At 38.8% G+C, this 23,813-nt stretch overlaps 1 protein-coding gene across 3 annotated transcripts in view; it reads right to left on the bottom strand.

Moving 5' to 3' along the window:
* Positions 1–23,813, bottom strand: part of mettl22 (methyltransferase 22, Kin17 lysine) — a 49,357-nt gene that overhangs the window by 3,639 nt on the left and 21,905 nt on the right. For 2 of the 3 annotated variants that reach the window (XM_072268742.1, XM_072268743.1), the window contains exons 7-10: positions 18,338–18,391; positions 15,472–15,549; positions 2,843–2,945; positions 249–417 (exon numbers count right to left, since the gene is read on the bottom strand). In XM_072268742.1, the coding sequence (XP_072124843.1) occupies positions 249–417; positions 2,843–2,945; positions 15,472–15,549; positions 18,338–18,391 (404 nt within the window). The remainder of the gene's footprint in view (positions 1–248; positions 418–2,842; positions 2,946–15,471; positions 15,550–18,337; positions 18,392–23,813) is intronic. The other variant, XM_072268744.1, reaches the window with a different exon arrangement.

Here is a 23,813-nt window from a genome sequence, read left to right as displayed (position 1 = left end):
CTTCTACCTTACACCACGAACTTACAAATCACCCCCTACTTTGGACCACTTTCTGGAGGTCCAAGACACCAACTTCTGCAAGGAAGGGATCCGTATGCTCCACGACTGCTGGACTAAGTGTGTAAATGTAGGAAAAATAAATGTGCTAGGCTTTCTAAAATTGACGCCTTCTACCTTAGGCCACGAACTTATCAATCACCCCTCGTAACTCTTTCCCCTAGGTGTGCTCCAAGCTTAAAAGTACTTACCAATTGTTCCACTCGCTCATAAAAAAGAAGTTGTGGAAAAGTTAGCTTGACTGATTCTACAGCAAATTTAGTTTTTCCATCACTCAAGTTCTCCAACTCAGTCAAACAGAATCGGAAATGATCATATGCATCACATGTAACATCCATTTTTCTCAATGTGAAGTTTAGTCTGAAAGAAATTATGATTTTGTTTTAATAAATTCTCACGCTAAGCTACTGTAAATATCTTTTACAGGTGTGTTAAAATAGATTGAAATAGTGAGAAAATATGATGAGAATAATTGGTTAATTTCACTTTAATAAGATATGCATTTGCCTATCCTATAAGGATGTGCTGATTTTAAATCATGTATCTTCACAGAAGAGTGGAATCTCAAATCGTGATGGCAAATTTGGAAAAACAGCTTTATGAACTGGAGGTAATGTTCCGAGTTTAACACAGTGCCTGGGAGCACTTTGCTTGCTGCATTCACTGCTCATCATGTGCCTCCTTCTTTACTGAGGAAATCAATCACAGATTGAGTAAGTGTTTTATAACCCACCTCTGATGAATTTACATATGTGAACTATCATAGGGCCTCTCTATTTCTGGGATCTCCAGCATTTCAGTTATTTGCCATCATATGTTGTTTGTGGACAAGGATTCTATGATGAGCAAATTCAATTGGTCTCTTTCACCATTTCAACTCTTAAAGGAAACGTTCTTTACTTATCTGCAAATTATATTGGGGCTAATTCTAAATACCTCTCAGTTATCTTACAAAAATGTCTATTTAACAGACCAATAAATCTCATCTAGTCAAATTTTTAAACTAACATCTAGTACAGAATCATATACAGTATATGATCAAGTATATGTTAGTGGAACACCACCATTAATTGCATTCCTCTATGAAGACATTTGACAAATATTCTATGACAGTCTATGGCAAATATTCTTTATGGATATCTCAACTCATTGCTCCATGTAAATTTCCACCTTCGTAATATTTAATGAAAGGGCTAACAACTACATTTAAAATTGTTTTACTAATGAATTGACTCATGAAGGAAAGCTACATATTTAACCTGTAATGTCAATCAACCCCTGGTCTGGTATCTTTCACTGTTAGTATAAGCTCTTAAATGGTTGCAGGAATTAATTCAATTGTAACTTGATCATGAAGCTTTTTGTACTGGGAACCTTTCAAAAGAAAATTGAGATTTGCATTCTGTAAAATGTGATATCCTAAAACAATGATTAGTAGTGCAAAACATAAAACTGGAAAACTGAAAGAAATTATCAGAAAATTCTGACAACTCTGGAACAGCACTATGGATGTAGTTATCATGAAGATTAATTTGTCTTTGGTTTGTCATAATCACCGGTCTTCAGAACACCCAGTGCTTTAATAATAGTGGTAAAATCTTTGAAGATTTTCTCTCAGTTCTTGTTAAAATTGTTGCAAGCAATTTGGTATTAGTGCAATGGTATATTGGGAAATTGAAGCTGGTAGTTGTTTTAAAAGCAGTGGATGAAGTCTCATTGCTTCAGCAACTTTGGAACCCCTGAGCATTGAATTGCCTGAGTTTTGGCTGTTATTGATAAGCGGTTGCGTTTGCAAAATAATATTAATGATGTCTTGTTACCCAAGTCTATTTTGATCATTTTTCTTATTTAACTATATTATTTCTTAAATTTACAAAGGCATCAATGAACACCTCACTGATCTGCCACTCTATAGCAGAGTGCAAGGAAACAAATAGCTTGAATTGATAGAAACTAATCTGTAATCCCCTACCAGCTGTGGCTGATTTACAACTTACCCTGGCCAACTTATAAAAACATAAAAATATAAAAACAGAGTGTCAGGTGATATGGGGAGTGAGTATGAAACTGGGCTTAGGTCCAGGATTCGATCAGCCATTGCCTTATTGAATGGCAGGACAAGCCTGAGGGTTGATGGTAGTACTTCTGATATTACTCATGTTCTCATTTTGGAGTTAAGGAAATAAAGTAACATAAGTGGAAAAAGTTCTGGGCACTGAAGAGAGCAAAGAGGCAACATTTTTCTCAATAGTTCATGACATGTGAAGGTTCCGGCAAGGTCATTTGTTACCTATACAGAATTTCCCCTGAACTAAGTGATTCATTAGGTCTTTCTAAGGGCAAATAAGAATAAAGCACATGGCTACTTATGTGCTTATGGCTACTTAAATGACACCACATCCAAGCCCTATAGTAAAGCTGTAAAGAGTTTCACATCCAAGTTATAGCATAGGTTCTCCATCACACTGATGTGGATCACTTAGCGGCAGTTTTATAACAGCCCAGTCAGTTATTTTGAAAGATCATCTTAGTTGTTTATATGGCAGTGTTCACAAATGAATTACCCTCAGCAGGAAACCAGTCCCCACCTTGATGTGATAACTTTTTTATGACTTGCATTAATTAAAAAGTCAACTGCCAATCTAGACTAAACTTTAATGTGCAATAAATAACATTATACATAGATTTCTGGTACACTTCCTCTAAGATGTTCACCCCAAACTGCAAAATGTAGATACTGCAGTACCTGCAAGTTCTGTCTTGTAGATTTCTTTTCTGAACTTACCTTTTCTCTACAGAGAGGTATACTGTGCTTGGATTTCTCAAATTGCTTAAAATTCTGTAGATTGTCTGAAAAAATGCATCTGTCAAATCATCATCATAGAATACTGTAATACAAAGAGGAAAGGAATACAATTACTTAAGTGTACATAGTATTTAATGGGATGCTTTATAAACTAACTTAATATTAAAATAAGCCTTAAATGGTTTGGCTAATTTGGGATAAAGACAACAGGGCAATCTCAAAGAACACTTAAATCCAATGGGAAAAAGCTTCAATTCAACAATAAAGGATAACAGGAAATTGTTGGAAATTATTTGCTTAGTCTCTTCTTTAATTCTGGGATGAACTTGGTTGGGATTATTTATTGGATTTATTGTGATTTATGTTCATGTTCTTAGAGCCGTAGTAGAGTAGTTGTGGTATAGCTCAAGACTGGGGTTAACTCTTTCAGAATAATAGAAACATTTTATGATACAAGCCTTAAAGCATATTACTGTTAAAAAACAAAATTGTATACAATAGACAGTACTAATGTTCTTTCTTTGTTAAGTGACTGCTGGCAATATTCAAATGGTGTTCAGAACTCACAGTCCAAATTTGTGAACAGTTTCTACTGAAAGCCCAAGGACAGTTAAACTTGGAAATCAAGAAGATGTAATGTGAGTTGCCTTGCTCTTCCAGAAGATTTGTAAGAGTATCTTAGTAGGAGATACAAGAAACTGTGCATCTGTGTTGTATTTTCAAGATTTAAGTCCATTAAATAGAGAGAAAAAAACTAGGGCAGGCATGTTTCACTTATTTCTCTTTATTTTATTTTCAGAATATGATTCAGAACCCAATATCTAATCCTCATACAATTTTATGAAAGCAACACTGAAAATTGCAGGATGTTTGCCTTCTTTTGTAGCACTTACTCAAATATTCTGGTTTTTCTCATACATTATTCCTGATCAGTTACTAAAACATGATTCCACTGTGTATAAATTTGCTTTAATAACTCACACTGTGACACAGTAATAAAATACAAGCTATTTTTATTTTCCTTACTGCTACTGCACGTAGCTTCAGATGTCAGTTTGAAGTCTGCAGTGTGTGATCAAGTGACTATGATCCTGATTGTAACGAACAATCTGCTGGAGAAACTCAGCAGGTTAAGCAGGACTGTGGGTAAAGGAAATGTCAACATTTCTTGTGTCTCCAAATGTAAGGCCTAGAAAGGCCCCCTTCCTTCCTTCCTGATGCACAAGTATCTTTAATTGAACTATTCAATATTTTAAATATTTATCATAGTTCCCTTACCAGTGGCAATGAATTTAAAAATTATTCTATTCACATATATAAATGTAAGCTGGTAGCCAATGATATATATAGGCATCCGCTAGTCTCGTGAGATCATGGATTTGCGCCTTGGAAGGTTGCCAGGTCACAGGCCTGGGCAAGGTTGTATGGAAGGTCGGTAGTTGCCCATGCTGGAAGTCTCCCCTCTCCACGCCACTGATGTTGTCCAAGGGAAGGGCACTAGGACACATACGACTTCGCATCGGTGTCGTCACAGAGCAATATGTGGTTAAGTGCCTTGCTCAAGGACACAACACGCTGCCTCAGCTGATGCACGAACTAGCAACCTTCAGATCACTAGACCAATGCCTTAACCACTTGGCCACGCGCCAGCACAGCCAATGATAGTCATGCCATTTATGGCTATATTTCTATGAATATCCGTTTATTCACAAGGGTTACATCGCCAATAATTTTCACGATAATGTTAAAAATACATTGCGCTAAATAATGCAAGGTAAGTAATAAGAAAGACATTTAATTAAATGTAAACTTGGAAAGCAGCTTTATGGGTCAATCATACAAAAGGTCAAATTATATGAAAACTTCCAATACAGTGTAATTAGAGAAAAGCAAGATGATAGCATTTGTTCTGATTCATTTTGCTACAGCCATCAGTAGGCAATACTGCTTTGACAGCAATGCAGCCATTTTTTGGAGTACAGCATTGGAACCCTCGTAATTCCTGGGATGGCGGGACTGTCATATGTCGAAAGATTGGAGCGACTGGGCTTGTATACTCTGGAATTTAGAAGGCTGAAAGGGGATCTCATTGAAACATATAAGATTATTAAGGGATTGGACACGCTGCAGGCAGGAAGCAAGTTCCTGCTGATGGGTGAGTCCAGAACCAGAGGCCACAGTTTAAGAATAAGGGGTAGGCCATTTAGAACAGAGTTGAGGAAAAACTTTTTCACCCAGAGAGTGGTGGATATATGGAATGCTCTGCCCCAGAAGGCTGTGGAAGCCAAGTCTCTGGATGCTTTCAAGAAAGAGATGGATAGAGCTCTTAAAGATAGCAGAATCAAAGTTTATGGGGATAAGGCAGGAAGTGGATACTGATAGTGGATGATCAGCCATGATCACAGTGAATGGCGGTGCTGGCTCAAAGGGCCGAATGGCCTACTCCTGCACCTATTGTCTATTGTCTCTTAAATATGCATCGTGCTGAAAAAAATCATTTCTGCTACCACTTAAAAGGATCAATCATTATTTTAAGTTCAGAGATAGTTGAATTCACTTCCCTGTTTCTAAATCGTACAAGTGTTTTCTGGACTTATAGAGTCATTGAATCATACAGCACAGAAATAGGCTTTTCAGCCCAACTGATTGGTACCACCCAAGATCCCCCATCCAAGCTGGTCCCATTTGCCAACGTTTGGCCTATAACCTTCAAAAATCTTTCCAATCCATGTAGCTGTCCAACTGTCTTTTAGAACAGGGGTCCCCAACCTTTTTTGCACTGCGGACCAGTTTCATATTGACAATATCTTTGCGGACCGGCCGACTGGGGGGGGGGGGGGTGTAGGGTTGCCAACGGACAAGAGTAGCAGTCAAATTCATTCTGTTTACCCCGAATAAGGCTACAATGACCATGAATCCTTGCGCGAGCACCAGTGCACATGCGTCACTTGCGCATATGTGCACGTGCCGATTTTTTTCTACAAATCGTCTTTGGCGACTCTGTTCGGCGGGGCGGGCAAGGTTAATCACAATCAGAATATCGGTGATAAGTGGCTAATACACTCAATTTCGTTTCTAAAAGGGTTTATGTAACGAATTTAATATTAAACACAGCGCTTATTTTTTTCGCATGAATATAGCGATAAGTCAATTATCAGGGGAGGACAGGGGAGCTTGAAGTAAGTATTGAACGAACTTCCAGTAGAAGTGTTACAGGCAGGTTCGATATTATCATTTAAAGAAAAATTGGATAGGTATATGGACAGGAAAGGAATGGAGGGTTATGGGCTGAGTGCAGGTCGGTGGGACTAGGTGAGAGTAGCGTTCAGCACGGACTAGAAGGGCAGAGATGGCCTGTTTCCGTGCTGTAATTGTTATATGGTTATATAAGTAAGTCAATAGCATCATAACATTTTAAGTAACGTTTGGATATTAAACACACCGCGCATATTTTCCCCGTATGAACTAATAAAATCATTGCAACACACCAATATCGCTGAATCAGTGGGAGCCCTGGGCTTGTTTCCCTGCAACAAGACGGTACCATCGAGGGATGATGGGAGACAGCGATACTCAAAGGGGGTTCCTTATGTCCAGTTTATTCCGCAATTTAGTTTTTGTTACATTCATCGCAGAGATATGTTGGAAATGGAAGCAATGTTTTCAGTGCTTCCGTGGCTATCTCAGGATATTTAGCCTTGACTTTGATCCAGAATGCCGGCAGAGATGTTGTGTCAAACATACTTTTCAGCCTGCCGTCATTTGCAAGCTTGAGGAGTTGATTTTCTCCTGCACTGACATGGATGACGCATGCGTAATGACCTCGTGTGCGTTCAAGCTCAACAGTGGGCATGACAGGGAATGAGGAAAGGTGCAGCTGACTCATATCGCCAATCATATTGTTTCCTTGCGTCCCTGTGGTTGGGGACCGCTGTTTTAGAAGATGTTATTTTAACCACTGGATTCCACAGTGATAGCACACTTTGTGTAAAAAAGTTGCACTTCCAGTTCCTCCTAAATCTTTCCCCTCTCACCTTAAACCAGTGCTATTAGTTCTTGCTATTCCAAATGTGGGAAGAAGCCTGTGTGCATTCAATCTATGTCCCTTCTGATTTTACACACCTCTATAAGTTCACCTCTCAGTCTTCTATGCCCTAAGGATTAAAGTCCTAGTCTGTCCAACTTCTCGCTATAACTCAGTCCCTCAAGTCCTGGCAGCATCCTTGTCAATCTTTCTTGCACTCTTTCCAGTTTACTAGCATCTTTCCTATGAGCAACCAAATCTGAACACAGTACTCCAGGTACAGCCTCACCAACGACCTCTGCAACTGCACCATGAGCTCCCAACTTTTATACTCAAATGCCCTGACTTACGAAGCCCAGCATGCCAAAAGCCTTTGATACCAGCCTGCCTACTGTGACTCCACTTACAGTGAACAATGTGCATGCTCTTCTTCTGTTTTACAACATTCCTCAAGGTCCTGCTATTCAGTGTGAAAGACCTACCTGAATTTGACTATCCAAAATGCAACAGCTCACACTTGAATTAAATTTAATTTGCCATTCCTTAGCCCACTTACTCAGCTGATGAAGACCCCCTGTAATTTTTGATAACATTCTTCATTGTCCACTATAGCAATTATTTTAGAGTAATCTGCAAATTTATTAACCATGCCTTGCATATTCTTATTGAAATCACTGATTCAAGCGACAAACAACAATGGGCCCAGCACTGACCCCTGAAGTACACAGGTTGTCAAGAGAGACAACATTCAGCAATTTCTCCGTGTCATCTCTAGCCATGGGCAAGGTCCCAGAGGACCAGTGAGTGACTAATGTTATTTTGATAATATAGAAGGGAAATAAGGATAATCCTGGAAACTATAGACCCGAGTCTCATATCAGTGGCAGGGAAGTTACTGGAGAGGATCCTAAGGATAGGATTTATGAGCAATTGGAAATCCATAGCCTAATTAGGACAGTCACCATGACTTTGTGCAAGGCAAATCATCTGTAATTAACTTTATTGAGTTATCAAAGGTGTTTTTAAAGGTAGAACTGTGGATGCTGTCAACATGGATTTAAGGAAGGAGGGCCTTTAACAAGGCCCTCATGGGAGACTCATCTGAAAGATTAAGATCCATGGTGAACTGGCCATTTGGATTGAGGATTGACTTGCCCACAGAAGACAGCAAGTAGTGGTTGATGGAACTTATTCTGGCTGGAGTTCTATGACTAATTGCATTCCAAAGGGATTGATACTGGAAACTCTGCTATTTGTGACATATATAAATAACCTGAATGAAAACTTAGAGGGGTGTGTTAGTAAATCTTCAGACAATATGATGATTGATGGTGGTGTTGAAAGTGTAGAAGACTAGGAGGGGCTAGATGTTTCTTCTAGCTCAACCCAGGGTCATCTAGAGACCCCAGCCTTGGACTCACACCTTCGGTACCTTTTCTTTTATTATTTGCGTTTCTTGGCTCTTATTTGTTCAGGGAGTTGATCGATTAAGTTATATTCTGCAAATTTCAATGATATACTAACAGATAAATACACATGGCTAAGGACAAAGTAAAATTAATTTTTTTTAATGTCAATGGGCTGTTAAATCCAATCAAACACAGTAAAATTCTATCAAAAATGAAAAAAAGAACAAGCACATGTGGTATATTTACAGGAAACTCACTTAGTGATAATAAGCATGGAAAATTAAAGAGAATGGGCTTTACTAATTTGTTTTTCTCCTCATATAAATCAGGACATAGAAGAGGAGTTGCTATTCTCATCTCAAGCAAGCTAAATTTTGAAAAAGTATTCAAAACGGGAGATAAGGAGGGCAGATATATTCTGGTAAGGGGGAATATAGACGGAAATCCAGTTACTTCATTGAATATATACACACCCCCAGGAAGTGATATTAGTTTCTTCCAGAAAATTACTAATATTATGGTAACGGAAACAGAAGGTCTCTTGATATGTGGGGGAGACTTAAATTTACAATTACAACCAAAGTTAGGCTCTTCCAATAGAAAAACTTATGAAACAAAATCCTTACAGAAGAAAGTTAACACTCTTTTTGAGGATGTTGGTCTAATTGATATATGGAGAGACATTTTCCCCGACAGAAGGGATTATACTCATTATTCTGCCCCCCATTCCGTATATACAAGACTATTTCATAACATTTGGAAAAGGTAAAGACAAAATAATCACCTGCGGAATTGGGATAACAGATGTAAGTGACCATGCACCTATATATTTATCTGTTGATTTTGACCTACAACCAAAGAATACTATTTGGAAACTAAATTCAAGTCTACTCAATGATCCCTATTTTAAGGAACAAATTAAAAAAGAAATTGGTCTTTACTTAGAATTCAGTGATAATGGAAGGGTTTCACCTCCCATTCTATGGGATACTCTGAAAGCTGTCTTAAGAGGGAAAATTATAGCGATATCTTCATATAAAAGAAAGGAATAAAACATCAGCGGATTTACAAAATAAGCTGAAGGAACTAGAAAAAAACACAAATTGAGTTTGGCACAGGATACACTAGAGGAAATTTAAAAAATTAGGAATGAAATTAATAGTTTGGCTACACAAGAAATTAGAAAAACTTTAATCTTTCTGAAACAGAGACACTATGAAAGTGGATCTAAATCTATGAAAATACTAGCGTGGAAACTGATAAAAAAAGATAGCAGAAAATACAATTCATAGAATTAGGGATCCAAGAATAAAAGTGATAAAAAATAAGCTAAGTGAAATTCAAGAAGCTTTCGAAACGTTTTATGAAACTCTATATTCCAAAGTTCCAGAGGGAAGCACAACCCAAACTGACACCTTCCTGAATTCATTAGAGTTACCCACTTTAAGCAAAGAACAAAATAGAACGATGACTGCTGACATAACTGAAGCTGAACTAAAAACTGCAATTAGTAGGCTTAAATTAAGCAAGTCACCAGGATCAGATGGATATATGGCAGAGTGGCATAAAGAACTTAGAAATGAGTTAATTCCTGTTTTACTTCCCACACTGAACTGGGCTCTAAGAAAGGCGCAAATGCCACCCAGCTGGAAGGAGGCGATAATCTCAGCTATACTGAAAGAAGGCAAGGATAAAATGAAATATGGGTCATTTAGACCAATATCTGTTCTTAATGTGGATTATAGAATATTTACCTCCATCATGGCCAAACGATTAGAAGAGTTTCTACCCACACTGATACATAATGATCAGACAGGTTTTACACAACAACGCCAAACACAAGACAATATACGAAGGACACTTCACATTATGGACCATATTAAAAAAAAAATTAAATTGAAGCAATAGTGATAAGTGTGGACGCTGAAAAGGCATTTGATTCGGTTAATAGGAATTTTCTTTACAGAGTTTTACATAGAGTTGGTCTACAAAGACCAAACTATACAGGCACTATATGACAATCCTACTGCTAGGATTAAAATCAATAGATATTTATCTAATAGCTTTATCCTAGAAAGGGGCATGAGACAAGGTTGTGAATGGTCACCGCTACTCTTTGCATTATATCTGGAACCATTAGCTCAATACATCAGACAAAATCAAGATATCAGGGGAATTACTGTTAAAGGGACAGGGCATAAATTGGTCTGTTACGCGGATGACATTTTGATCTATCTAGGGCAACCAACATACTCTTCACCTAAATTGAACAATATCCTTTGAACAATATGGCCAGTTATCAGGATACAAGATCAACATAGATAAATCCCAACTAGTTTGAATAGTTTGAATAGTTTCCAGGTTTCCAGGAGAAATTGAAAGTAGATATCCTTGGGCATGGCAAACAGAGTCTGTCAAATATTTGGGCAACATAATGCCAAAAGATTTGGCAAAATTATCAGAATGCAATTATCAGCCTATATATAAAAAAAATTAAGGAAGATATAACAAGATGGAACCTAATTCCTTTTCTTGGTCTCAGTTCAAAGATTGAATCCATTAAAATTAATATACTGCCCAGACTACTGTATCTCTTTCAGACCCTACCAATAGAGATTAACCAAAATCAATTCAATGAATGGAACAAGATGCTATCAAGATATATATGGCAAAGGGCCTAGGGTTTGTCTCAAAACTTTTCAATTAGCCAAGGAAAAGGGAGGATGGGGCCTACCTTCTCTTAGAGATTATTATTTTGCAGCACAGTTGAGAGTTGTGATATGCTGGTGCAACCCATCATCTGACGCTGAATGGAAAAACATTGAGGAGAGGATACTTTCCAGCCCGTACAGGCAATTTTGGCTGATAACAACCTACAAAGTTACATAAATACTGTTGGTAACCTGTGGGTGAAATGGACTCTTAAAATATGGAAAGCTATTATAAAAGAATATAAACTAGCAAGAGACATTGCAATTCTTAAGTGGTGTGCATATGACTCGGATTTTATGCCGAATAAACTGGATGCTACATTTAAGGACTGGACAGCTAAAGGAATAACAGCTATTTGCGATATAATGAAAGAAGGAACACTGTTCAGATTTGAAATGCCCAAAGAGAAACACTTATTAGAAAAACAAGACTTTTATCGGTATTTACAGATGCGACAGTATGTTAATAGGACGGTTAAAAATGTAACCAAGGCAAGAAGTACATGTCTGATAGAGCTATTTAGAAAAGCATATAATTCAGACAACAGTAGTAGAATCATTTCAAGTGTGTATAAGGGTTTGTCAAATCTTAAAACACGTTTGACTTCATACATTAAAATAAAATGGGAGAAGGAAGGAGGGATAATAATATCTGAGGAAGAATGGACAATAATATGGAGGTATCAATGGAAGTGTACCAGTTCACAGAAATGGAGGGAGTTCGGGTAGAAAAACTTGATATTTTATTACACCCTCTCAGAAATCCTATTACGATAGTAACCTCCCTGTTTGCTGGAGAAATTGTGGAAATCAAAATGCAAACCATTATCATATTTTCTGGGAATGCCCCGTTATCAAAGACTATTGGAGTGGGATACATAATGCCCTACAAGATATCTTTGAATGTGAAATACCCTTAGAGAGTAAGACCATATATTTTGGGTATATACCTCAAGAATGGTTGAAAAAGAGATAAATATTTAATGAATATACAGCTGGTGGCTGGTAAAAGACCCTTACCAGGAAATGGTTATCACAGGAGAGCCCAACTTTAAATGTATGGATGGAAATTACAATGGACATTTGCAAAATGGAGAAGATAACAGCATCTGTTAATCATAAGTTGGAACAATTTGATTCATACTGGGAAAAATGGTTTAACTACATAAGACATCATAGGCCTGATATTATTCTCACAAGTCAATGAATATGTTGTAAAAAAAATCACTCCCTACTTTGTACATATTTTTCTTCTTTCGATTGTTCTTTCTTTTGTCTCCTTTCTATAAGTGTATACTCAGATAAATATTATGTGGAGATTTGTGACAAATATGATTATATGATATATATGTACAGTATCTGAAATACATCTTATGGAAATATTTGTTTGATGATGAACTTCAATAAAAAATAAATTTCAAAAAAAAGGAAGTATAGAGGCTAAGGATATAGTGGGATATAGATTAGTTGCAGTTATGGGCCAAGAAATGGCAGATGGAGCTAAACACAGCCAAATGTGAAGTGTTGCACTTTGGGAGATCAAAGAGCAAAGCCCTTAACATTGTTGATGTATAGAGGGATCATAGCGTCATAGGTCTAAGCCCATAGTTCCCTGAAAGTGGCTACAAATGTTGATAGGGTGGGTGGTAAATAAGGTATAAGGCATGCTTGCTTTTATGAGTTGAGGAATTGAATTCAAGAGTGAGGAAGTTATGTTGCAGCTTTATAAAGCTCTATGCAGGCTGCATTTGGAGTTGTATTTGTTTTTGGTAACCCCATTATAGGAAGGATTTTGTGGCTTTAGAGAGGGTGCAATAGTGGTTTACCAGGATGCTGCCTGTCACGTGATATAAGGAGAGGTTGGAAAAACTTTGGTTGTTTTCTCTGGAATACTGTAATAGAGATTTATAAGATTATGGGAGGGATTGATTATAGGTTTATGGGAGCTAGTACTTTTTTCCCTAGGGTTGCAATGTCTAATACCAGAAGGCATGCATTTAAGGTGAGAGGGGGGAAAGTTCAAAGGAGATGTGAGGGGGAAGTTCTTTATAGATTAATAGTGGTGGGTGCCTGGAATGGTGGTGGAGGCAAATACAAAAGAAGTAACAAAGAGAATCCTAAATAGGCACATGAATATGCAGGAAATGGAAGGATATGGAGGAAGGTTTTAACTTAATTGGACATTTGATCACTACTCTATGCCATGTTCATACCTTTTAAGGTTTTACCTTAAAAAACTTCAGTTTTCCTCTACTGTAAAGTGTACTATCCCCATGACCTCCCCATTTACCTTTCCTAGTTCTGAAGTGTTTCTCCATGGTAAAAGCAGAGAAATATTTATTAGGATCTTACCCATCTCCTGCAGCTTCACATAAAGGACTCTCCTTTGGTCATTATATTATCTTTCTAGTTACTCTTATTTCCTTAATATATTTATAAAATCTCTTTGAATTTTCCTTAAAAGTTTTCTGCCTATATTATCTTGGTTTAATTTGCAGTGATCTATGAGAAGCTTACGAAGAGGAGCTTAATTCATAAAAGAACATGGATTGAGAAGAAGATGGATTATGAGAAGAGAGCAATCTCAGGATTCTCGTGATGGAGTGTACCCATTCCTCCACATGGTTACGAGACATTTTTGCATCTGTCCCTTCTGTATATTTGCTGTCATGTTTGATTGTATTCTTCCTTATCCTGACAAACTAATTCATATCTTTATATCAAATAGACTAGATTACTGCAACACACTTTTTACTGGTCTTCCAAAGCAATCTATTGACAAACTTCAATTCATTCAGAATACTGCCGCTAGACTTTTACCTAAATCCAGGATGAGGGAGCATATCACGCCCATCCTAGCTACTCTGCTTTGGCTTCCTGTATCTTTTAGAATTAATTTTAAAGTTCTCTTACTTGTTTTTAAAGCTCTTAATAGTCTGGGACTGGAGTACATTGCAAAATCACTTTTGTTTAATGATCCTGCTCAAGCTTTCAGGTCTTCTTCTGCTAGTCTCTTAAGTTTAAACAATCTTGCTCAAAGAGAATTGGCAGGTCTGTTTTTTTTAACTACGCTTCTAAACTATGGAATCAACAACTATAAGGGATGCAGTTTCAATTGACACTTTTAAACGCTAGCTCAAAACCTACTTATTTAACTTTGCTTTTAACTGACATCTTTTTTTCTTTCATTTTCACGTTTGCACTTTTTCTTATTGTAAAGCACTTTGAACAACATTGTCTGTATGAAAAATGCTCTGTAAATAAGTTGAAATAAGTTGCTGTTGGTTTCATTATTATTATCCTGCATGGGAGAGGTGTGTGACATTGAGTAATATGGCTATCATGATTGCAGTTGACAAAGTGTTCAAGCTATGATGAGAGTGAGGCTTATATATTGCTAAGTATGCGAATGTGGTGTGGAGCATGCTAATTTTAGGCATGAGTCCTGACTGAAAGTGATCGGTATTGGATGAGTAATGGAATGACCAGAAGTTACTAGTGGATGAGTTTACTCGACTAGTCCCAGGACATTTGAAGCTATTAACAAACCGTGACACTTGCATCAGATCACTGAACATCTTGTGACACTATATTCTATACGATTTCTTGAACCTGCTGTACTGCAAATAATGGACTCGGGGGTCAAAAGGCCAGATCCCATGTTGTTTGATTCTCTGACTCAAGTGTCAGGACAGCATCCCAATCTTTGCTTCTTCATTTAGGCTTTTTATACATCTGAAAATTTCTGAACTTGCTCTCTCTTACATTATGTTATTTCTCATTTTTCTAAGTTAGCCTCAGTTGCAAAATAAGGACGGCCACAATTTGATGTGAAGCTAGCTTCAAGCAGTGATAGCTAACTTCATTTGCTGGATATTGGTCTCCTGCTGAAAAACATAGTCAGTACACAAACAATTACAACTGGATGAATGCTATAATCATTATAATTAGTAAACTGCATTAAATTGGTGTGATGTGTACACTACATGAGCCAGGTAACATGATTATTTTTTGGAAACATTGAAACTTAGCTCCATAAGCTATTAAAAATATACCGAGGGAAAAGTGGTGAAATATGGTCATGAAATTTCAGAATGGAAGGCCTAAATTTATTTAAGTTAATCAGATACATGATAACTGCTGAGATTATACCATTATGTAAGAAGAAGAATATTTCTTCAAGAAAGAATAGTAAGAGCTCTGGATGATGAATGGTCCTTACTTCCTATAGCATTATACTTAGTATACTGACTAACTGCACTCAGAAAGTAGACTGTTTTCTGCATTTTTTAAAGAGAGTGAAACTTTAGGTATACGGATAAGGAAATGATCACAAAATAAACCACCATACTCGAGGTGTATTCCAAGGTTTCCAAGAAAACAATATGTTAAAAGATAAAAACAGTTCTGCAGTATTGATATTTTAATTCAATGCATTGTAAATACAGGACAGGACCCTCTTACCATCAGCAGCAAGAAGCACATCTGTCTGATCATACAATTGAGCTATTTCTTCTTCCGACCAACAGTATGGGCTTTTATCTGCAGTTAAAAGATAATTTAAAGCATAGCACACACAAAATAATCTGCAGGTGCTGGGGTCAAAGCAACACTTACAATACGCTGGAGGAACTCAGCAGGTCGGGCAGCATCCGTGGAAAAAATCGGTTGACATTTCGGGCCGGAACCCTTCGTCAGGACTGTAGAGGGAAGGGGCAGAGGCCCCGTAAAGAAGGTGGGGGGAGGGTGGGAAGGAGAAGGCTGGTAGGCTCCAGGTGAAAAACCAGTAAGTGGAAAGATAAAGGGGTGGGGGAGGGGAGGCAGAGAGGGGATAGGCAGGAGAGGTGAAGAAAGAATAGGGGAAAACACAATGGGTAGTAGAAGGAGGTGATAGGCAGCTGGGGGGGGGGGGCGGAGTGACATAGGGATAGGGGAAGGGAGGGGGAGGGAATTACTGGAAGTTGGAGAATTCTATGTTCATATCAAGGGGCTGGAGACTACCTAGACGGTATATGAGGTGTTGCTCCTCCAACCTGAGCTTAGCCTCATCATGGCAGTAGAGGAGGCCATGTATGGACATATCTGAATGGGAGTGGGAAGCAGAGTAGAAGTGGGTGGCTACTGGGAGATCCCGTCTGTTTTGGCGGATGGAGCGGAGGTACTCGACGAAGCGGTCCCCCAATCTGCGTCAGATTTCACCGATGTAGAGGAGGCCGCACCGGATGCAACAGATGACCCCAACAGACTCATAAGAGAAGTGCCCCATCCCTATGTCACTCTGCCCCCTCCCCCAGCTGCCTATCACCTCCCTCATGGTTCCGCCTCCTTCTACTACCCATTGTGTTTTTCTCTATTCTTTCTTCACCTTTCCTGCCTATCATCTCCCTACCTCCCCTCCCCCACCCCTTTATCTTTCCCCTTACTGGTTTTTCACCTGGAACCTACCAGCCTTCTCCTTCCCACCCTCCCTCCACCTTCTTTATAGAGCCTCTGCCCCTTCCCTCTACAGTCCTGACGAAGGGTACCAGCCCGAAATGTCGACCAATCTTTTCCATGGATGCTGCCCGACCTGCTGAGTTCCTCCAGCGTGTTGTGAGTGTTGCTTAAAGATAGCACATTATTTTAAGAGGTTGCATTTGTAACTCCTATTTTAAAAATAAATGATATTTATGATTCTGAATCCAATTTTGCTTTGGAAACAGAAACCTAAAATTGAAAGGAAGATCAACAAGAGTTTAGCAATTATTATTGGCAACTTTAGTGCATAAATTATTTAACTTTTAATACATAAATTATTTCTAGGATATGTTTAACATAAACGATGGTACTAATTTCATGAACTAGTAACCAAACGAAAAACATAACAAGTCAAATAGATAGTATTGGAAAATGTAAACGCATACATTGTATTTTCTATGTATTACAGTATTTACAGTATTTACTCAACAGTATTTCAGTATTCACTCAAATGCACACATTATATTTTCTATATTTACTACGTAACCACTGCTAGCTGAATAGAGGGTATTCACTATGTAGCCATGACTTTTGACCTAATCACTATTAATTCGTGAAGAGAACTAGAATGAAACCAAATAGGAAGATAACGGTGGCAAGTAAGGTAATGAAATATGTGGCAGTATGTCAAAACAAGACCAATTAAGAAATAACTGTGGTTAGGGATGAGGGGACATCTGGTCTAAAAAGTAGTCTAGGACATAATTAAATTGGGGAGTAAAACAATAGTGGAAGGTCGAGAGTGGATGTATTGATGATATGTGATCACAGGCCGTCTGGATATGATAATGTAGCTAAGATAGGAGACTGCTATAAAGAATGCTGTGTACAAGCCTCGATGGGCAGTCAGCTACTAGCTTTCTGATTGTCTCAGCTTTGACTTGCAAATTAAAGTTTAAAACTTCTTGAAGGATTTTCTGCATCTCCTTGTTGTTTGTAAGAAACGAGAAACCACGACAATAGCAAGACTGAAAGGTTAGCCATGAACTCCAAAAAGTTAAAAGAATAAAATCCAGTGGCACCATGCAAAAAGAGGAAGATACCTTAACAACAACTTGCATTTATCAAATGTTGTCATGGAAAACGATCTCAAGGCACAAGTCAAAATTGGACAAACAGCCAAAGGGAGAATGATCAGGAGGTGTTTGGTCAGTAAGGTTGATTTCATACTATGATGGATCAAAGGAATGTTTAGGAAAGAGCTAGAGTTTTATGGAAGAATTCAGTGAATGCATCACTTCATGGTAAAGGATACAGCTGTGAATAGCTAAGCAATAGTAGAATTAGAACATACGGAATTCTAATCAGAAAAAGAGCTTAGTGAGTGCAGAATTATTGGGCTGAATGTCACCTGGATAAAGAGAAGCACACTCAAGAAAACCTAAGGCGTTGATTAAAAGCTAACATAAGCTGAAGGACTGGATGTGTACACCAGAGATTAGGAATAGTTGAGATGTATGGAGAATAATTGATGGAAATTATGTTGCTTAGAGATGCAAAATATATAAGATTTCAGAAGTAGATGAGCTGAAGTAGCAAAGGAGGCAGTTATATTATAGGGCTGGGGAGAATGGGATCTTTGTGCACTGAAAGAAAAGTTAAAAGGAGAAGATGCTAACTGAGGTATAAATGTAAGAGTACAGAAATGGAGTGAAGCAAGTTGACACCTTGAACTCAAATGACTTGAAGTCAATGAACACTGATGGGTTTCCTAGTCTGCAAGGAAAAGCTCAGAGTACAAATTTTTAATGCAATATAGAGAAATTTTCACTTTGCACAATGATATAAAACTCCAATTAAATAGAATTCTTACCTATGCAAACTTCACTTTTCAGCCAGTCTAGTTCTCTCACTTTTATTTCACTTCCTATTATATAATACACAGTACAAAATATCTCAATTAGGAAGCGTATAAATAATATACATAATATAAATGATGTCAGAGAAGAGCAAGTTTTTATGTGCAACTCCTCAATTCAGGATCAGCTTCTTCCCCTGTCATCTGAACAGTCCATGAACCCATTGGCACTACCTCGTTATTCCTTTACAGCACTATTTTGTAATTTATAGTAATTTTATGGGTTTGCATTGTGCAGCTACTGCCAAAAAATGTGTGTCGTATAGGACAGTGATAATAAAACATGACTCTGATTCTGAATTACACAAGTGCTATTTGGCAAAAAAAGAAATTAAATCCTTAGAAAGAAGTGACAAAGGATCTGATGATGCAGAATGCTTATGGGTAGTTAAGAAACTGAAAGGGTAAAAAACCCTGATGGGAGTTATGTACAGGCCTCCAAACAGTAGTCACGATGTGGGGTACAAATACTACAGAGATAGAAAAGGCATACAATAAGGGAAATGTTATATTGGTCATCCTGGATTTCAAGATGCATGTAGGTTTGGAAAATCTGACTGGTGCTGAATCCCAAGAGAAGGAATTTGACAATGTCTACAAGATGGCTTTTTGGAGCAGCTTATGGTTGAGCCCACTAAGGCAAAGACAATTCTGAATTGGGCGTTGTGCAATGAATAATATTAGGTTAGAGACCTTAAGGTAAAAAAAAACCCTTAGGGGGATGTGATCATAATATGATAGAATTCATCCTGCACTTTCAGAGAGAGCAGTAAAATTTAGATGTTTTAGTATTATAGTTGTGTAAGGGTAACTGCAGAGGCATGAGAGAGAAGCTGGCCAAAGTCGATTGGAATGGGAACGCTATCAGGGATTACAGTAGAGCAGCATTGGCTGGAGTTTCTGGGAGCAATTTGGAAGACACAGGCCATTGACAAGGTGCCACACATAAGCCTGCTAAACAAGATAAGAGTCTATGGTATTACAGGAAAGATATTAGCATGGACAGGAAGATTGGCTGACTGGAAGAAGGCAAAGACTAGGAATAAACGGAGCCTTCTCTGGGTGACTGCTGCTCAGAAGTGGTATTCTACAGGCGTCGGTTGTTAAATCCACTACTGTTCATGTTATATGTAAATGATCTGGACGAAGAATTTGATGGCTTTGTAGCCACATTTACAGATGATACAAAGGTAGTTGGAGGGACAGGTAGTGTTGAGGAATCAGAAAGTCTGCAGACTTGAACAGATTAGCAGAATTGGCAAAGAAGTGGCAGATGGAATAGGGAGTAAGGAAATATATGGTCATGTACTTTGGCAGAAAGAATAAAGGCATAAATAATTTTCTAAAAGGAGAATGGATTCAGAAATCAGTGGCGCAAAGGGACTTGGGAGTCCGAGTACAGGATTTCCTCAAAGTCATCTTGCAAGTTGAGTTGGTAGCAAGGAAGGCATTTGCAATATTGACACTCATTTCAAGAGGACCAGAATATAAAGCAAGGATGTAATGCTGAAGCTTTATAAGACATTGGTCAGACTGCATTTGGAGTAATGTGTGCAGTTTTGGGCCCCGTATGTAAAAAAAGTTGTGCTGCCATTATGAGAATGATCCTGGGAATGAAAGGGTTAATGTATGAGCTGCATTTGTGAGGACTGCTGAGAGAATCATCAGGGTCTCTCTCGCCGACGTCCAGGACATACACCAGAAGTGCTGTGTTTAAGGACCCCTCCCATCGTTTCCAGAATCTCATTGATCTCCTACTGTCACACAGAAGGCTCTGCAGTAGAAGGACAAGGACTGCTAGTCTGGCTAACAGCTTCTTTCCCTCAGGCTGTGAGACTGCTGAATGCCCTGCTATCAGTCAGTACATATTATTTATGACAGTCCAGTAGTAGTAATAGTGTTGTATATTTAACTATATGTCACATAGGTACTTTATGTCAATTCGTGCATCTACAGAATAGCTTTTTATCTGTTAATATAACTGTGTTAATATTATTTTATGTGCTGTATGTGATATACGTACTGTGTTTTGCACCTTGTTTTCCTGGGGTATGTATTTTCATTTAGCTTTACACATAGAACAAAGAACAGAACAGCACAGGATATTATGCTGAACCAATTAAATTAGTAATGAAATGGCTAACTAATCTCATCTGCCTACACAATGTCCACATCCTTCCATTTCCTACACATACATGCACCTATTTAAATGTCTCTTAAAAATCCTTAATGTATCTACCACCAAACCAGGCAGAGCATTTCAGATACCCATCACTCTGTGTAAAAATCGTGCCCCTCACATCTTCTTTCAAATTACCCTCTCACCTTAAATGCATGCCCTCTGGTATTAGACATTTCAACGCTAGAAAAAGATCGATTTATGCCTCTTGTAATCTTATAAATCTCAGTGGGTGCCACAATAGCATAGTGGTTAGCCCTACGCATTGGAGTTCTGATTCAGTTCCGACATCCTCTGGAACAAAGCTTGTACGTTCTTCCCATGTGCACATGGGTTTCTCTGGGTGTTTCAGCTTCCCCCAACAGTCCAAAGACATCCCTGTTAGTAGGTTAATTGGTCATTATAAATTGCCCTGTAATAAGGTAGATTTAAAAAGGTGGGTTGCTGGGTGGCACAACTCAAAAGGCCGGAAGGTCCTGTTTCACACTGTATCTCTCTATATAAAAAAAATCAGATCTCTCCTTAGCCCCTGTTATAGATCTACCTGACTTCCTGTCAGTTCGCCAGCAGACAGTAAGAGTGGGCTCCCTCACCTCTGCCCCTCTAACCCTTAACACAGGTGCCTCTCAAGGCTGTGTCCTAAGTCCCCTCCTTTATTCTCTATATACCCATGACTGTGTCACCAACCATAGCTCCAATTTGCTAATTAAATTCGCTGATGATAGTACATTGATTGACGTAATCTCAAATAATAACGAGGCAGCCTACAGCGAAGAAGTCATTACCCTGACACAGTGGTGTCAAGAAAAAAACCTCTCCCTCAATGTCGCAAGAACAAAGGAGCTGGTTGTGGACTACAGGAGGAACGGAGACAGGCTAACCCCTATTGATATTAATGGATCTGGGGTTGAGAGGGTGAACAACCTTAAGTTCCTGGACATATACATCACCGAGGATCTCAGGTGGTCTGTACACACCATCTATGTGGTGAAAAAAGCCCAACAGCACCTCTTTCACCTCAGGCGGTTGAAGAAAACATAGAAAACACAGAACATAGAAAATAGGTGCAGGAGTAGGCCATTCAGCCCTTCGAGCCTGCACCGCCATTTATTATGATCATGGCTGATCATCCAACTCAGAACCCCGCCCCAGCCTTCCCCCCACACCCCCTGACCCCCGTAGCCACAAGGGCCATATCTAACTCCCTCTTAAATATAGCCAATGAACTGGCCTCAACTGTTTCCTGTGGCAGAGAATTCTACAGATTCACCACTCTCTGTGTGAAGAAGTTTTTCCTAATCTCGGTCCTAAAAGGCTTCCCCTCTATCCTCAAACTGTGGCCCCTTGTTCTGGACTTCCCCAACATCGGGAACAACCTTCCTGCATCTAGCCTGTCCAATCCTTTTAGGATCTTATACGTTTCAATCAGATCCCCCCTCAATCTTCTAAATTCCAACGAATACAAGCCCAGTTCATCCAGTCTTTCTTCATATGAAAGTCCTGCCATCCCAGGAATCAATCTGGTGAACCTTCTTTGTACTCCCTCTATGGCAAGGATGTCTTTCCTCAGATTAGGGGACCAAAACTGCACACAATACTCCAGGTGTGGTCTCACCAAGGCCTTGTACAACTGCAGTAGTACCTCCCTGCTCCTGTACTCGAATCCTCTCGCTATAAATGCCAGCATACCATTTGCCTTTTTCACCGCCTGCTGTACCTGCATGCCCACTTTCAATGACTGGTGTATAATGACACCCAGGTCTCATTGCACCTCTCCTTTTCCTAATCGGCCACCATTCAGATAATAATCTGTTTTCCTATTTTTGCCACCAAAGTGGACAACTTCACATTTATCCACATTAAATTGCATCTGCCATAAATTTGCCCACTCACTCAACCTATCCAAGTCACCCTGCATCCTCTTAGCATCCTCGTCACAGCTAACACTGCCACCCAGCTTCGTGTCATCCGCAAACTTGGAGATGCTGCATTTAATTCCCTCATCCAAGTCATTAATATATATTGTAAACAACTGGGGTCCCAGCACTGAGCCTTGCGGTACCCCACTAGTCACCGCCTAAGAACTTTCTACAGGGGCAAAATTGAGAGCATCCTGACTGGCTCCATCACTGCCTGGTATGGGAACTGTACTTCTCTCAATCGCAGGACACTGCAGAGAGTGGTGCCGACAGCCCCGCGAATCTGTAGATGTGAACTTCCCACTATTCTGGACATTTACAAAGACAGGTGTGTAAAAAGGGCCTGAAGGATCACTGGGCACCCGAGTCACCCCCACCACAAACTGTTCCAGCTGCTACCATCCGGGAAATGATACCAGAGCATAAAAGCCAGGACCAACAGGCTCCAAGACAGCTTCTTCCACTAGGCCATCAGGCTGATTAATTTATGCTGATACAATTGTATTTCTATGTTATATTGACAGTCCTGTTGTGCATACTATTTATTACAAATTACTAATAATTGTGCATTGCACAATTTAGACAGAGAGATAACAAAGGTTTTTACTCCTCATGTATACGAAGGATGTAAGTAATAAAGTCAATTCAATTCAACATGCCCTCTAAAGCCAGCAACGTCCTAGTAAACCTCTTCTGCATCCTCTCCAAAGTCTCAATATCTTTTCTATAACATGGTAAACAGAACTGTATGCAATACTCCAGATGCAGTGTAATTAGAATTTTATAAAGCTGTAACATAACTTTCTGAATTTTGAACTCAGTGCCTTCTTAACTGTCCTATCAATCTGTGTAGCCACTTTTGGGGAAATATGAATTTAGACCCAAAGATCTTTCTGCTCTTTAACACTGTAAAGGATCTCACTTTTAATTGTACCATCTCTCTCTTTGCATTTGACCTACCAAGATGTATACTTCAAGTGTCCAGGTTAAACTCCATCCGCCATTTCTCTGCCCATATCTGCAACTTATCTATATCCTATTCTTTTGCCAGTTTTCTATGCTACCCAGAACACCACCAAGCTTTGTATCATCTGTAAATCTACTAACCCACCCATCCACACTTTCATCCAGGTCATTTATAAACATGACAAACAGCAGAAGTCCTAGTACAGATCCTGCTGAACACCACTAATCACAAACCTCCAGGTAGAATAAGTCCCTTTGATTACTACCTTCTCAAACCAGTTCTTAATCTAAACTGCCAATTCACCACAGATTCCATGTATCTCAATGTGTATGGTTGAATAACAATAACCTTGAACTTGACCTTGAA

Source organism: Mobula birostris, chromosome 9 (assembly GCF_030028105.1).
Source record: "Mobula birostris isolate sMobBir1 chromosome 9, sMobBir1.hap1, whole genome shotgun sequence".
In the NCBI taxonomy this organism is placed as follows: domain Eukaryota; kingdom Metazoa; phylum Chordata; class Chondrichthyes; order Myliobatiformes; family Myliobatidae; genus Mobula; species Mobula birostris.
The sequence above is the reverse complement of the archived record's forward strand: the minus strand, read 5'-3'. Positions and strand labels throughout refer to the sequence as shown.